Raw genomic sequence first — 16,002 nt, forward strand, 5'->3', positions numbered from 1 at the left:
CAAAATATCAAGGAGCCAACATCATTCTATGACTGGGAAATTTTTGGGGGATGTTTATTTATTAAATTGTTATCCCACCTTTATTATAATTCACAGCTTCAAACATACCTAAGAGTCCTTTCTCCTCCTATTTTTCTCACAACAATAAACCTGAGAAGTGGGTTGGGTTAAGAAAGAGCGACTGGCCCAAAGTCACCCAGCAGGTTTTCATGCCTAGAACTAGAACTCACAGTCTCCTTGTTTCTAGGCCAGCACCTTAACCACTACATCAAACTGGCTGGCCACACTAAATTCAAACTGGACGCTAAAGCACTAGCAGCTGGATTTTTGTGAATAACACCCACAAAACTAAAAATAAATAAGATTTTTAAAACTTAACTAGGAAAGTATACACTGGAAGGTAAAAATCTGTATTAATGTAAAATATTCACAAAAGCAATGTTAACCAGTATGCTTAGCTTTCGTAACTGAATGTAAATATTGAACGTAGTATATAATTGTTTTCCTGAGCTGAACAATATGCTAAAGAAATAAAGAGACTATTTCTAGGAAAAAGCAATGGCACTTTTATAAAACATCATGACAACTATGTATATTTTTATGCCAACACACAGCAGAATAATTAAATAATTAAAGAATAATTAAACATTTAAATAAATTACCGTATTTATCGGCATAACACGCACTTTTTCCCCCCTGAAAATAGGGGGCAAATGATGTATGCGTGTTATACGCCGATATAATGTTAAGAAGCCTTCGGTGAATGCTGCTGGGATCGGGATCAAGGACACAAATGAAAGAAGGGGAGGGAGGAAGCAACCGAAGCCTGTCCTTCTCTCTGGGTCAGCTCTCTCAGTCGCTCTCTCGCTCCTCCACCAGCATTAGGAAGAAACTGCTTCAAAGAAGTGGGGGGGCTTCTGTCGCCGCAGCTTCCCGAGCGCCTGTTTCTCCCCCACCCCACCCCGTCCGCCCGCCCACCCGCCCGCAGTGCTCCGTTCTGCCTGCCTGCCTGCCTTCGTTAATGGTTGAATCGGAACAGCTTCGGCTGAGTAAAAGAGGCGATAGTTATTATTCTCAGCCGAAGCTGCTCCCAAACAACCAGAAACTAAGGCAGGCAGGCAGGCAGGCAGAATGGGACACTGTGGATTGAAGCGTATGGTGGAGTGGGGTGAAACAAGCAGGCGCTCGGAATAGCTGCGGCGACAGGAAAAGCCCCCCCCCGCTCTTTGAAGCAGTTTCTTCCTTGGATGGTGGAGCAGCGAGAGAGCGAAGCCTCCTTCTCTTCTCTTCCCCCTCCTTGCAAAAATTTTCTGCTTGAAACCGGTCCCTGGTACAAAAGGTTGGGGACCACTGATTTACCTTATACGTGGTAATAATATTAATAAAAAAAAAGTTCTGAGCTACCCTTATTTTGCTTCAAAGTTTTTATTTAGAAATTTAATTTTTTTCCTGAAATTTCCCTCTTAAAATGAAGATGCGTGTTATACGCCTGTGCGTGTTATACGCCGATAAATCTGATAAATAAAATCAGTCTCTTAGAAGTAAAAAAATAATGAAAAAGGTAGACATCTGATTCAAAGATATGAAGAATATCCCAGACTAAGAAAAACCCAATCAATCCATGCTGGAAGAAAGACTGACAGACTATTCCACTGAGGCAATAATTACCAAGTAGAAACTCAATCTTGGGCATGCAATGATAGCTGAGGATGAAATGAGGATGAAACTAGATAAAATTACTAAATTGGTAAAGTTGAGAGATGTAGAAGATAGGAAGGCAAAGTAGATAGATGAAATCAGAGATAACCCTGGAATGTCCAAACAATACCTGTGGATCGACACCAGGAACACATCACACGATGGAGGGTAATTGTCAATAGAATCTCCAGGAGTCAAGATATCTAACTTAAGATATCCAACACAAATGAGCTTGAGCAAGCCAAAATTAAATGTAATTAAATTAACATTTAGTTTTATTTTATCAAATGCTTAACAACATAATTCCTGCTTTGTATGTTATGACAAACCAGGACTTGTGAACAATTAGGTTAAGTCAAATTCTATTTCTTTCCTTTTGGACACATGGGAAGAGTACTGAAGACTGAAGCTTTGCTCTGGCTTGCCAAGGCTCATTCACTTATCATTACATTACAATGAAAAATTATATATGGGCTAAGTATGTGACATGTACCTGATTTAGTTGCAGATTTAGTCATTTCAGTATAGTCTGGATATGATAAAGGAGACTCTTGTCTATTAAACTGGTCACTAAAAAGGGGGGGAAATTAGCAGTAATTTAAAAAAATGCCAAAAGCTATCAAAATTATGAATACATGTATAATATTTACTCTGACCTTTCATCCACTAAACTGGGAATGCATTTTACTAAGTAGAGAGCTCTTTTTAACATTGATGATCTTGCCACAAACTATGCTACTAGATCTCTCTGCATCCAAACAATTTGGATTTCCTCAGGAACCAAAATTGCACACACACTCTTCCTCTCATATGCCAATTGCTAAACAAATTGAGCAGGGATATTCATCAATATCTTTTATTCCATTTATACAAATTATTTATCATAACTTTTAATCAACTGCTGTGACCAACTGCTGCAAGTAATTTAATAACTTTGTGATAGATTAAGGTAGGGGTGTCAAACTCGCGGCCTGTGGGTCAGATGTGTCATGTGCTGGCCACGCTCACCTCCTGGAAAAAAGTTGTGATATATCACGTGATGATGACATGACGACAAGGGTTTGACACCCCTGGATTAAAGAGTTTTCTCTTGCAAATCAAAGAAATCTCCTGTAATCTAATTTGGTCAGAGGATGGCAACACTCATTACAGATAACTGCAACTCACAATTAGATGATCAATGCTCCCAAGAGGTTTGTTTTTAGCACACTCTACCAAGAGTTGATACAGCACTGAGAATGAGTGGGCGGCCAAACCACCTGTTTCTCAAGCTAAATTGTCTCACCACAACCAGTTTTGGGATCAGCTGGAAAGGAAAGGAGAAGTCTGTTTGCTCTCCCCCTGGATAAACTGAGGAAAGGAAATTGAGCGTTTATTTATATCCACTGGTCAAAGTCGTGAAAACAATACCCAATCCTATATGCCACATGTATTTTTTTTTAATTAATAGGAAATATAAATGGGTTAAAAGACAAAATATTTTACCTCCTCTTAGACTTCTACCTTCTTAGACTTCCTTATATCAGAAATGAAACTGCTTCTTCTTTTATGAATAATTTAATATTAAATGCATTGGTTTCATTTTTTTTACACAATGCATTTAACACACTTTTATGCAGAGTTTTAAATTTAATCTATCTGTATTGCAGTAAAAGAATCATACCACAAGAGGTCATCATTACTGAACATAAAAACTGACGAGCTTCTAAGTCTGAGCAGATACAATCGGCACGGGATAAAGAACAAAACATGGAAACCTTACATTCCATAAACACTAATATTAGTCCAGTTGATCAGCAGTTGATATAAATGCAACATTTAGGTATTAACATTAGCTTTAAAAAGTTTTAAACTCTGATCCTTTTTTTTTTTTTCCACAAATAAGACATTTTCCAGTTTTACTTTGAAATGTATAGAAAAGTGAAAAACCTACATGGAGTTCCAATTCTACTTGTCAGCCTTAAGCAAAACATTTTCATTAAAAAGGCCCTTGATTTATCTCAGGGAAGTTTGGAAATGAGGATAATGCGTATCTATTATAGAAAATTCTTAATTTTAAAATGTTTATTTCTAAATTGATTTAAAACCATTCATTAGGGACTGTCTTAGTATTTCATGGGAACTGTTTAAATAAGCAACATTTATCACCTACATACCCATGAAGTTGTAAAATAGTTCTTAGAATCGGTTAAATATTAATGCCTCAAATGTTATTGTAGGGTATGGAGCAATAGGGAAGAAAACTAACATGTGTGCAGAAGGCACTAACATTATATGAATTATTTTAGTTATAACCTAAGGATATTATCTGAAGTAGAGACATTTAACATTAGAGATGTATCATTTAACCTAGTCTATCTACAGGTATAAATTCTATATTTAAAAAGACATGCACCTAAGATTTTATAGTTTACTGGTACAACTAATACTGTCAGTGAATTAAGCTTAAACAATTGTGGCATTTAAACAAGTAACTTAAAAAGAGCAAGGAAAGGTGAAAATATGTTGAAAGAGCTTAATTAGATTAGGTACAGATAACTACAACAAACTGATGTAATTCTAAAATGTAAAATACAAAAGTATACAAACAAATAAGTACATTTAACTATTATCAATCTGCAAGAGGTTCACTCTTAGCAATTATAAAGAAGAGTATATGCCAATCCTCTTGCAACCAATTATTCACTTGGGTACAAAGAACTAATTGTTTCTATATACAATGAATAAAAACAAATTTGGGGACATTCTGGACTTTTTTGCACACTATGGCATTCAAATTATTTTAAAGCATATAACGAAATTATATAGCTGCCACTCAGGCCTCAATCCTATGCATTCGCTCAGGAAGAACAGAGATCCGAGAGGTCCTAGAATCAACACTGTAATTGTACACCCTGAAGTAACCCCAGTGTAAGCTGGGGAGCAGGGGGCAGCAGCTATTGCCAGCTTCAATTGGTATATCAACTAGTTTGTCCTTTCCTGAACACCAACAGCTATTCATGTCCTTGTTTTGATAATTTCGAACTTAAACGGCTATAACCGGCTCTATATGTGGTTACTCTTGTAACTGAGCCAGAAGCTAAAGCTGCAACTACAATGGAGCAATTGGGTATGTAGTTCTGCTGAAATAAGTACACTGGCTTGTAAAGCAAAATTTAAAGTTTTGCTTTTGACATGTAAGAACCTAACCAACTTGGAACTAGATATCTTGATGGCCCGACCGTACTGATCCAGACATTAACTGACAAGAGTCTAAAAGCCACTTCTACTTGTTTGTTTACATTCCTGATCTGTCCATAATTATACCTTCCCTTGATCTTGGCCTCTTCCATATGGAGGAAGTTTTCTTCCTGTTTGTTTTTCCTGTATAGCAGGGATCCCCAACCTTTTTGACGCCGCGCCCGGTACCGGCATCAGCTGGCGCCGCGGCCCGGTACTGCAGCATCAACTGGGCGCCGCCATCTTTTTTTTGACGAAAAGTGCTTCCGGTGACCTCACCGAAGCACTTTTCGTCCAAAAAGATGGCGGGCGTGAATGCTCCGTGAGCTTTTTCGGGTAGAAATGGCTTTCTACCCGGAAAAGCTCATCAGCTGGAGTGCCGCCATCTTTTTTGATGAAAAGTGCTTCCAGTGAGCTTTCTACCCGAAAAGCTCACCGGAAGCACTTTTACCAAAAGATGGCGGCGCCCAGCAACCAGCGGCCCGGTAAGAGTTGTTCCAAGCTCGGTATCGGTCCGCGGACCGGCGGTTGGGGACCCTGCTGTATAGCATTTTTTAAAAATACTATTCTTAATTTATTGCTTTTAATTCTTATCGTATATTTGAAAGTAACTTAGAGACATTTTTGTATAGGATGCTGGATATAAAATTATTTATCTATTTATTTATATTTCAAATTCTAGACCACCCAACTTCTACAACCCTTGGCAACTTTACACAGGAAAAAAGTTAAATTTGAAATAAAACTCCAAAGTACATGTTATCCAGGAGAAACAGTAGCTAATTCTCACCTCCACCCAGAGAGATAAAAATAGATAACACCCCATCCCGATCCTGTTTTACTCTAACCTAAAGGCCTATGGAAATGTGTTTTTAGTACATTTAAACTGGTAAGTTGGGAGTCATGCAAATCTCTGGGAGAATGTTATTCCAGGACAATATATGTGGAGAAAATGGTAAAGTTAAAAAAAAATACTGACCTTTGCCTGCTGAATTGTGCTGGAAATGGTATGTTTCTCATTTGTGAGGGAAAATTTTCTCCTACTGTCTTATTATGATGGTCTGTATAAGTTAGTGGAAGACAGGCATCCCTGAGGCTGAACTGGACAGGCAGCTTTTGTGAAAAACTTTCATGATCACTCCTTGGAATAAATTGCTCTTCAAAATACAGCCTCTTACCTGCATTAAACAAAACTTGCAATATTCTCACTAGGTAAAACATAGCTTTTGAGACTGAAAAACAACATCTGTTCAGAAATACAGTTGTTCATGTATTTGCTGTCAGCTTGAAGAGAACTACTGGTTGTCCTCAACCTGACAACTGTAATGGAGTCTGCCCATAAATCACGAAAGTCAAAAATCAGGCCATCCAAGTGACTGATTCAATTTTGGTGGTGGTCATTAAATGTACGATGCCATTGTTAAGTGAACCAATAGGCTGATTTTGTCAAAAAACAAAGTAAATCCTGATTTTCAGTAAAACTACATCGTTAAAAAACAGTCACATGACCATGGGATGCTGCAAATGGCTGTAAGTTTGGGCAGAGCACCCAACATGTGGTCATGTGACTGGGGAGGGAGAGGGGGAGAAGAGTTGCCATCAGAACTTTAAAACTGGGTTTTAAATACCTCCAGGAAAGTCTGTCATAACTCTGAACAGTCCTTAAGTCCAGGACTGCCTGCACATAATGTACCTTTATAAAGAATACAGGTGATTGGTTTTCCTTACATCAAAGATTTTTTTTGAAAGAAATATAAATGTTTGAAGTGTTTGTTACAAACATTCAATAAAATTTCAACCGTGCAAAACCTCCTAAAGAGGCTTGTCTTTATCCCTTTCTAGCAAGATCATTCACTAGACTGAAAGCATAATGGACTGATATCTAATTTAAAGCTCAAACAAATATACGGAGATTATAATATCATATATGCATCATTACTTGGGAGTGAATCTCACTAAATTAAATGGCACTTACTTCTAAGATGGAAATACATGTAGAGTTGCATTGATTAAATCGGCAATATGTTTATTGATAGAAGAGTGAGATTTAGATTCATATTCAAAGGCTACCTTCATTATTTTAAAAAGGGATTTGTGTTATAGAGAAAGTTATGGATTAGTATTCTTACAGTCATTGGGAAGAAATAGTTTATCTGGAAGCAGATTTCCACAGGAAACAGTTTTAAACAATCTTGCACGAGCTTTGCTGACTTTTCTGATCTCCTCTGAATCCACTGGTGATAAAGGTGGGGAAACGCAATCGTCTTCATAATTAGAGGCTGATGACAGTAATTTTGGCTTCTGTTACAAAACAAAATTTAATGTAGCATATGAACAATTCAACCACAGGAGTGCAAATTCCTAATTCCTTAGAAGATATTCTCACAAACGTTTACACTGGACCTGACAGGATTTGAACCAAAACTAAAAAAGACTGTATTGAATAAATTTTGTAAAAAGCTTAGACATTAGTCATGTTATTAATTTCAAACACGCAAAGCTATTTCTCCGGGGGGAGGGGAGAGGTTGCAAGCATTTCTCATATCATTTCCATGATATATGCCATAGTCCTAGTATATTGGGTAAAAATGACAAAATGTGTTAATGCACACCAAATTCACTTTTTCAAGAATTTCCATTTATAAAACAAAATCCTGGCATTTATGAATGCAAATGATATGGGTGGGAAATGCTTGTAAAAAAATCTCAAAATGAGAAAAATAGCAGTTGGCTTCCAGCAGAGGGTAGGATCACAGCTCAAGACTTAAATACTCTATAACTAAGTGTTTTATTGATTGCATCCTCCAAAAATGCAAGAACCAATATTTAGTCCTTCTGAGCTGAAGCTATCTTCTTGACCCTCATGCTTGAATCACACAATTAACAAAAGGTGCAGTTGCTCTTTGAATCAAAGGAGTGGAACTCAGGTTTTTTTCTCCTGAACAAGGGCATTCTTTAGCCTACCCACCATCATCACTGGGGAAGCCAATGGCCACAAAAAAAGTATCCTATATCTTTTATAGCAACTGATAGCTAAGGGCCCTATTTTGGCCTAGATATGAACTATCTGGTTGCTATAAGCCATGGGTGTCAAACTCAATTTCATTGAAGGCTGCATCAGGGTTGGGTTTGACCTGGGGGGGGGGCATGGCCAGGATGGGAATGGCCCGCTCAATGTCACTCATCAAGACTCTATTTTCGGCCACGTCAGCCCTCCCGGGGTCTGTGTTTGGTCAGAGTGGCCTCCTGTAGCCCTCTACCAGCGAAAACAGAGTTTGGGGAGGCCAGGGAGGGGCTCCCAAGCTCCCTTTTCACTGGCAGAGGCACTGAGGGCCGGTCCGTTGCTGTTTCCAGGGTGGGCCCACGGGCCAGATCTAAGCATTCCGCGGGCTGGATCTGGTCCCCAGGCCTTGAGTTTGACACCCCTGCTATAGGCTAATTATAGAATATATTTTTCTGTTCTCAAATTGCAAATTTTCTCTCCTGTTCTGAACCTACAGTTTATTGCCTGGTAATAGCAGTAAGATGGCAACTCTTCAATCTTTTTTGCTCCTCCTGTGACCTGAGTACCTTCCCCTTGATGCATAACCCCAGCTACGTCACAATCTTGAGCAGATGACAAAATCCCCAGTGGACTATGGCAGTAGGTTTAAGCATCAAGCTACATAATCCCTACAAATTGCAGGTTTTCTTAGTGTCAAGATTTAATTGGGCATAGAGTGTATAAGCATTGCCAAAAATAAATACGCACATGGTCCAGTGGGCTGAGGCGTGCACAAGAGACAGGTCTTGATTCAACTGACTCAAAGCTTGAAGAATGGAGACTAGAATGAAAAAGAAATCATAATAATCAATGTGTACACAGCTGTTTGTGTTTTTTCCACCAAACGATTTCCTTCTGTGTGTCACTAATGCAGTGAAAATATTTTTACTGCCAAGTTGTTTAATTTACCTTAAACTTCTTTCTGGGAATAGTATGTAAAGGATAAAAAATGCTTTGTTATAAAGAAAAACATTTTTTTAAATTTTATCTCATAGATTCCTAGCTGGTAAATTCAGTGGAAGAATTAACGCTGTTATTGTTTTGGTCCCTTCTGTGTGTGGTGATTAATAATTACTGTGGTTAGCCATTCAGTGACAAAGCATCTCCTGTATAAGCAATTGTTGATGGAATCACAAAACCAACAGAAAAAAGAGAGTTTTAACTAGTATATTGCAGCAGCTTTAGCTTCTTACACACAAACCTAGTAATGGTTTTGGATTGGAATTTTCATTTTAGAAGTGAGTAATTTTAAATATTTCTAGAGGATCTATGCCGTAATAAGATATGGATAACTGCATAATTGTTTTTTTTTAATTGAAAATTATGAAAATATTCAAGTAAGTTTCAAGCCTTCATTCAGTATGAACAAGGGTATCCCCCACTTTTTTTTCCTACCTAAAAGCAGAAGGTGGTCTATTTTCAGGTGTTCTTGAAGAGGTGGAACCAAAAAGTTTCCTTCGCTCATCTCTTGGTGTAAATGGCCTTTGAGTTCTTAACGTCCTTAGTGTACTTCGTGCTTCATTTATGATCTCAGCACTAGTCTTCTGGACAGGTAATAAAGATTTATAGAATGCTCCTGAATAGTCTAGATTTGTGTTCTTTGAAGACTGCATATTGCTGCACAGAAAAATATTAAAGACAGGAATATTTCCTATGTAAGTTTTTAGAATTCAGATTACACAGTAATGTACATCTAATTCTTGTAGTTCCAAATATACTGGACATTAGTCCATGCTGCTTAGCCATCTGTCTGCACTACAGATTAGCATAATCAGTCTAGTCTATGCATAAGCAAAAACCATACTACGACAGGATTCTCCAATACAGTACTCTCTGATATATATACATATGATATATGACTTCCAAGTGTAATAAATATCCTTCAGCAAGAAATTAACAAGTGCACCTAAGATATATATAACACAATAAACACACATCATTTCTGAACAATCTGACGCACATAGAGCTTATAAAACAAAATTGGACCCTGGCAGGTTCACAGCTGAATATCAAGACAGTCAGCCTATTAGTTAACTAGAGCCTTAAGCTATTAAAGCTTTAAAGCTTAAGACCAACCCTTAGAATTAAGTCTGGAAAACAACAAGCAAATGGAATCAGTGAAGATTCCATTTTGGAATAAAATTCCATACTGGAATAAAAATATAATATTTATTAATTAACAAGCATAATTGCTGCATTTTGCAGCAACCTATGGAATTTTGTTCCAATCTTTGGAACCTATTCAATAGTAGAGCTAATTTAAATAAATACGATCTAATCAAAATATGGAAAACTTGCCAGATCAGATTCCTAGGTTCCCCATTAATGCTAATCATAATGTTAAGGATTTTTAAGGTCTCATTTAAATATCTTTATGTTGTCTAACTTTACCTCGTTTCTGAAAAATTCTGGGCTTTCATTTTCTCTCTCTCTCATATTAATGCTTTATGCAAAAAAAGAAAACATCTTGATTTTTGCTGTTCTGCACTTATCAGTGGAAGAACTGGGCCGAGCAGGAGAAAGTTAATAAGACAAAAACACAATAGAATGCCTTAGAAGTTGAAGTAAGAAATAATAACTGCACATCTAAAGTTTGATGAAAGTCTTACAAGTAGCAAAGCAGCAAGTCATCTTAAGTCTTCTAAATACTTAATACCCCCAAATAAATGTTATAGATCAGGGATCCCCAACCTTTTCGACGCCGCGGCCCGGTTCCGGCGTCAGCTGGGCGCCGCAGCGCCCAGTTCCGGTAGTCAGCTGGCGCCGCCATCTTTTTGACGAAAATCACTTCCGGTGACGTCATCGAAGTGATTTTCGTCAAAAATGGCGGCGCTATGCTTCTGGTGAGCTTTTTCGGGTAGAAATGGCTTCACCCGGAAAAGCTCACCCGAAGCGTTCGGCGCCATCGCCATCTTTTGACGAAAAATTGCTTTTTTACCAAAAGATGGCGGCGCCAGCAACCAGCGGCCCGGTAAGGCTTGTTCGCGGCCCGTGTACCGGTCCGCTGGACCGGCGGTTGGGGACCCTGTTATAGATCACTTAGACCCACAAGCCCAATCAAACCAGCATATCCACTCTCTCAGCATGTTATTAAAGAAAGTTTACAGATCATCTGAACTGTTCAGAGATAAAGAGTTTTTGAATCTGCATTAAAAACAGCAACTGTTCCAGCTAATACAAAGCTTCTTCTGATACTGGAGCTACAATTATTCTTGCCCTACTTTAATGACAAAAAGCCCACGCAGAAGCAGCACAGAAAATCTTTTTACAAAGATGAAAGATACACAAAAGCCACTCATTGAAAGCGTCTCTATTACATGCTCTCACAGCCAAACATGGTAATTCTCTCAGCTGAAAGAAAACTATACTGATATCTTTTATAAAAGCACTTAAACTCCTATTAGTTTATATTTTAGTAACTGATGCAATAATGACATTTTAGCAGGATTTGAACGACAGAGAAAAATCTAGTTTCAAAAGAAAGAAGGCAACACTATAAGTGCTATTAAACAGAAAATAAGCATTGCTGATTAGTATTTAAATATTAGTCAAGAAAAATGCTAGTATCATTTTTTTCTTAGAAAAATAATCAATCAATTTAAAAAAATAACTATGATCCCTTTCAGTATATATATCAATGAAACCTGTTTTAGTGAATTTACAATTTTTAGAAAACACACCAAATCAATTACTTTCTGTGTTAAGTCAGCAATCCATTTAGAATATTTGATTTGTTACTTGCAAGACATAAAAAAAACCTCCAATTTCAGTGCAATTTCTGCAGTTCTTGTTTCCAAATCCTTTCTTTTCAAGCCCAGAGAGCAGAAATATATATTTCATCAGAGTAGCTGGCTTGTTTTACATATCTGCACTTGATTACACACAAACCTCTGTAGCTAATGTGTATGAACTAGTTCCACTGGAATGCATTATGTTTAAGTAACAAAAATATTAAAATCTAGTTGTAATATTGTATCCATTCCTGTTTACTTGCTAATGAATTTATGAAAATAACTTTCCTAGTCATCCTTGCTGTTTCTTTCCTTTTTTAAAGCTCCACTCACACAACTATTCCATTCACTTTGATTTTGTCCATTTCTTCTGTTTGTAGCTTCTGAATTAATTATTTTGCACATTATTTAAGCAACCATTTAAATAATGAATAAGAAACACAGAATAAAAGCAAGCCGCCCTGGAAAAACTTAATTTGTCCAGCTGCACTCAGTAGTCAGAAACCCAAGAAGGTTTTGGCTGAAATAGTAATTCTTCAATCATCAGAAAAGACTATTTTTTATGTTCAATAGATTTTTAGAATCAGCTTGTAAATTGGCATCAAAAACGGTATATATTTTATTTAAACAGAATTATGACTAGATCTTATTAGGCATTTGGTATCCCTAAAGAATATCTATCTAGAAAAACAGAAATCAGTTTAATTCTTGATTTGTTTAATTTGTATCATGGTGACCAAAACTGGATATAGTACTCCAACTGTAGTCTTGTCAAAGCAGTATAAATCTGTATCCTGCAGCACACTGCTAGTTCATATTTAAGTGGCTGTCCACTAGGACTCCTAGATCCCTCTCACAGTTACTGCTGTTGAGCCAGACACTACCTATTCTATACCTGTGCATTTAGTTTTTCTTGCCTAACTGTAAAACCTTACTTTTCTCACCACTTGAATTGCATTTTGTTGTATAGGACCCAGTGTTCTAGTCTTTCAAGATCTTTCTGGATCTTCAGCCCATCTTCTAAAGTTATATTGTACTCCTGTATGGTTTTCACTATCATGAATGTTAACACAACACATAGAAAGAATACACTGGAGAAGTTGCTATAGGCCATCTAGTACAATCCCATGCTCACATTAACTAAACCATCCCTGGCAGCTGACCATATAACACACACACACACCCACTCCCCATCATCAGTGATCTGTCTAATAGAGATTAGAACACTCCTGGGTCTAAATATTTTCCTTATGTACAGTTCAAAATTACAGTAAAAGATTCTTAGTAAGCAAAGATATATAAAGTGTTAATTTCCTCATCACAAAAATAATTCAGTAGATGGAGACATGTCTATGTTTAGGTTAGAAATGTGTGGTGCCAACAGTAAAGACGCCCTTGAGTCAATGTAACTATAGGATGCTTAAATACAGTTTCATTGGCAACAGCATCCTTTCTTTGCAAAGTTTTTCAAATTCCCGAGTCTGGCTTACAGCCCCCAAATTCTCTGATGGTTTTATTTAAGCACTAACAGCCTTGTTGAGTTTTCAAACTCAGATAAGCCAAGCAAGTGGTGAAATTTATTTCTGAGCCATAATCGTTTTTTTGTAATGCAAGAATTATAGAAACAAAATGACCTTTTTCTTTTCTTTTTTAGTCTCTGTTTTTTTAATAGATTTTATTAATTTTTTATTAATTACATTTCTTAGTGCTTAATAAACATCATGTTGTCCAGGTATTTAATTTGCTTAGCAATAGATTCTATTCTTAATCTCCACCCCTTTTTTCCAACCATTGATAATAGTCTCTCTTTGTTAAATAGCATGGAAAGTTAAACCTCATGGCCTTAAATCGACACAGATTATAAAGAACCAAAGCATCTTGAGAGGGAGAATTGTGTTCATAACTTTCTTTCATCTTGTGATAGTTGAAGGAGCATTTGAAAACTCATGACATAATCACCTAAATTCCTATCCCTCCTTGTAAGAAATTTAAGGTAAGGTCAGCACCAAAAGGTCAGCACCCCTTCTATTCTCCCTCGCTTCCCTCGCTGATACTTACAAGCAAACGGATGCTTGCTGTGCTGTGCTGTGCTGTGCTGTGCTTAGAGTTTGTGGATGTGGGGGGAGGTTATATGATGTTATGGTGAACTATTGTCATCAAAAGACATAATGCAGATTATTTGATTTCACTCTGGCTTCTGTGCTTTATAAATCATACTTTGTGATTTAGGAAGATGGCAAACACTATCATAGGGCAGTTCCCCATCTTACACCTTCAGAATCTGCAAACATCTGAACAATAGCCATGGGAACTGAGAATTCTGATTCTCCACACAGCTGGAAGATACTATGATGCATATGGAGAATAGGTGAGTAAGACACATGTGACTAAAAGAATATGAGATTCAGCTCTCCTAGCCATCATAGTTTTAAATCGGTTTTCTATTTAAGCCCTTTTCTTATATATATATTCCTCTCAGGCTATTAAATTCTTAATCCCTGAAGAAACTGCCCCATATATACTTCCTAAACAGCATGGGACTTCGTTAGTTTTGATAAGAAAATATCATAAAAGTTCAACAGATGGGCTCAGAATTATTCCCAAATTACTCAACATATTATAGCCCACTGTTAACTGAATCAAAAGTTACTTAGTTTTCTGGACTTGTACAAGACAGTGAACTAAACAACTTCAGTAGCTGATCATGCAAGATGCTAGACTAAAATGTAGCTGGCTAGGTGTGTTTCTGCACCTTATGCGAGCCTGGTCATTGTCATACTAACCTGGCAACGTATCTGTTGTACATACTGCATTAACTTCTGATATAAGAAAGCACATTCGCCGTTTGCTTTGTTGCAAACTCGCTATTAGCTATTACTGACAAGCATTACGTTGAAATGCAGGTTGATTCCAGCATTCGTCTAAAAGAGAAGAAAGGTGAAATAAATAGGGGCCTTCCTTTCCGAGACTGCCCCTTCATTTATGCATTTCACTTTTATCATCTTCTAAGAATCGATGGGTCCTGGTAGCCGATAGTTACTGTATAATAATCACTGAATCTCACCGACAGCAGTCATTCCCATCAAAGTTTCACAGGCGAGAAGAGTGCGAAGAGGCACCTGCCATACATAGTAGGTCGGCCAGATTCCTAACGCGCGCTGGCCATGGCAAGGGACACACAACTTATGCCCGCGCACGCTCAACCCACGCGCGGGAAACCGAATGCAAGTCGCCGCGCGGTAAGATCCCGGCGACCCGTTACCATAGCAACCGTACACGCACGGGCCTTCCTTCATTACAAGCCTTCCCTTGATTCTTCGCTGCTTAACTTACAGCTATCGCGGGGTGGGGGAAAAAAAAACTTTCGATCGAGAAAGCCACAAGAAACGACCGGTCGTAATACGTACACAAAGCAGAGTTGCTTTTCTTCCCCCGCCGTAGCCGGTGTAGCGTGAAAATTAGCCCCCCCTTTTAAAAAATAAATAAATACTGCGCAAACTCAGAAAAGCTGAGCATGCCCAATAGCGTCGATTGACGCCTTTGCCCTTCCCCTATTGGTAACTAGCGAGCCGAGACTGAGCATGCTCAGTGGAATTAAGTGAAGCCTGTACTGTGCCTGTAATTTGTCCTCTTTTTATTTTGTGGTGCACCCCCAAATAAAGGGGAGCCGCGAGTAGTAGATATTCAGAAGATGAACAGTACTGTATATCCTTTATATAACTCTTAATATTACTTTAGCAGCACTATCTGGGGTCTATAATTGTTTTTTTCCATAAAGGTTTCTCTCTCTTTTAATTGCCATAACTGCGACCATAGAATATTGTAGCCAGCATTACACAGCCCAAACCTCAGTAGATACCTTTGTACCAAATATGAATTACATAGTTTTCCCTTTTAATTTTAATCACATATAAAGCCTGACTGCTTCATGCTAATCCACTAGTTTGCAAATAATTCAGTTGGCTGTGTTCTCATTTAATGAAAATGCTTTATCCTAAAACAAGTTTATAGGCGTGGCCATAAATATTATTTACATTGGGATTGTTTTCTTAAAAAATAGCAGAATTTAAAATTGATATACATTTATTTATTTATTTATTTGATTTGCCAATTGTTTACAAGATAATAAGTATAAGTGTATACATAGTTGTGAATACATGAAATGGGTACATATAAGAAAAATAAAAGAAGAATAAGAGAAACAATAGGACAGGACACATACATTATTAAGTCAATTTTATACATCAATCCATTAGTATTTCCTATCAGACATCAGTTATACAATATTAATATTGAAAATCAACATTAACA

At 37.4% G+C, this 16,002-nt stretch overlaps 1 protein-coding gene across 4 annotated transcripts in view; it reads right to left on the minus strand.

Moving 5' to 3' along the window:
- The window catches only part of ARMC2 (armadillo repeat containing 2), a 52,103-nt gene extending 36,915 nt beyond the window's left edge, over positions 1–15,188 (minus strand). Inside the window, exons 1-7 of one of the 4 annotated variants that reach the window (XM_087942476.1) lie at positions 15,099–15,188; positions 14,475–14,612; positions 9,356–9,577; positions 8,669–8,741; positions 7,047–7,218; positions 5,897–6,095; positions 2,192–2,268 (exon numbers count right to left, since the gene is read on the minus strand). In XM_087942476.1, the coding sequence (XP_087798602.1) occupies positions 2,192–2,268; positions 5,897–6,095; positions 7,047–7,218; positions 8,669–8,741; positions 9,356–9,577; positions 14,475–14,497 (766 nt within the window). In that variant the 5' untranslated portion in view covers positions 14,498–14,612; positions 15,099–15,188. Of the gene's footprint in view, positions 1–2,191; positions 2,269–5,896; positions 6,096–7,046; positions 7,219–8,668; positions 8,742–9,355; positions 9,578–14,474; positions 14,613–14,755; positions 14,930–15,098 lie in introns of those variants that run through there. The other 3 variants (XM_087942467.1, XM_087942478.1, XM_087942479.1) reach the window with 3 other exon arrangements.
- Between the last annotated feature and the right edge of the window lie 814 nt (positions 15,189–16,002).

Source organism: Notechis scutatus, chromosome 1 (assembly GCF_049901735.1).
Source record: "Notechis scutatus isolate UNSWTSFEM ecotype Mainland chromosome 1, rNotScu1.2, whole genome shotgun sequence".
NCBI lineage: Eukaryota > Metazoa > Chordata > Lepidosauria > Squamata > Elapidae > Notechis > Notechis scutatus.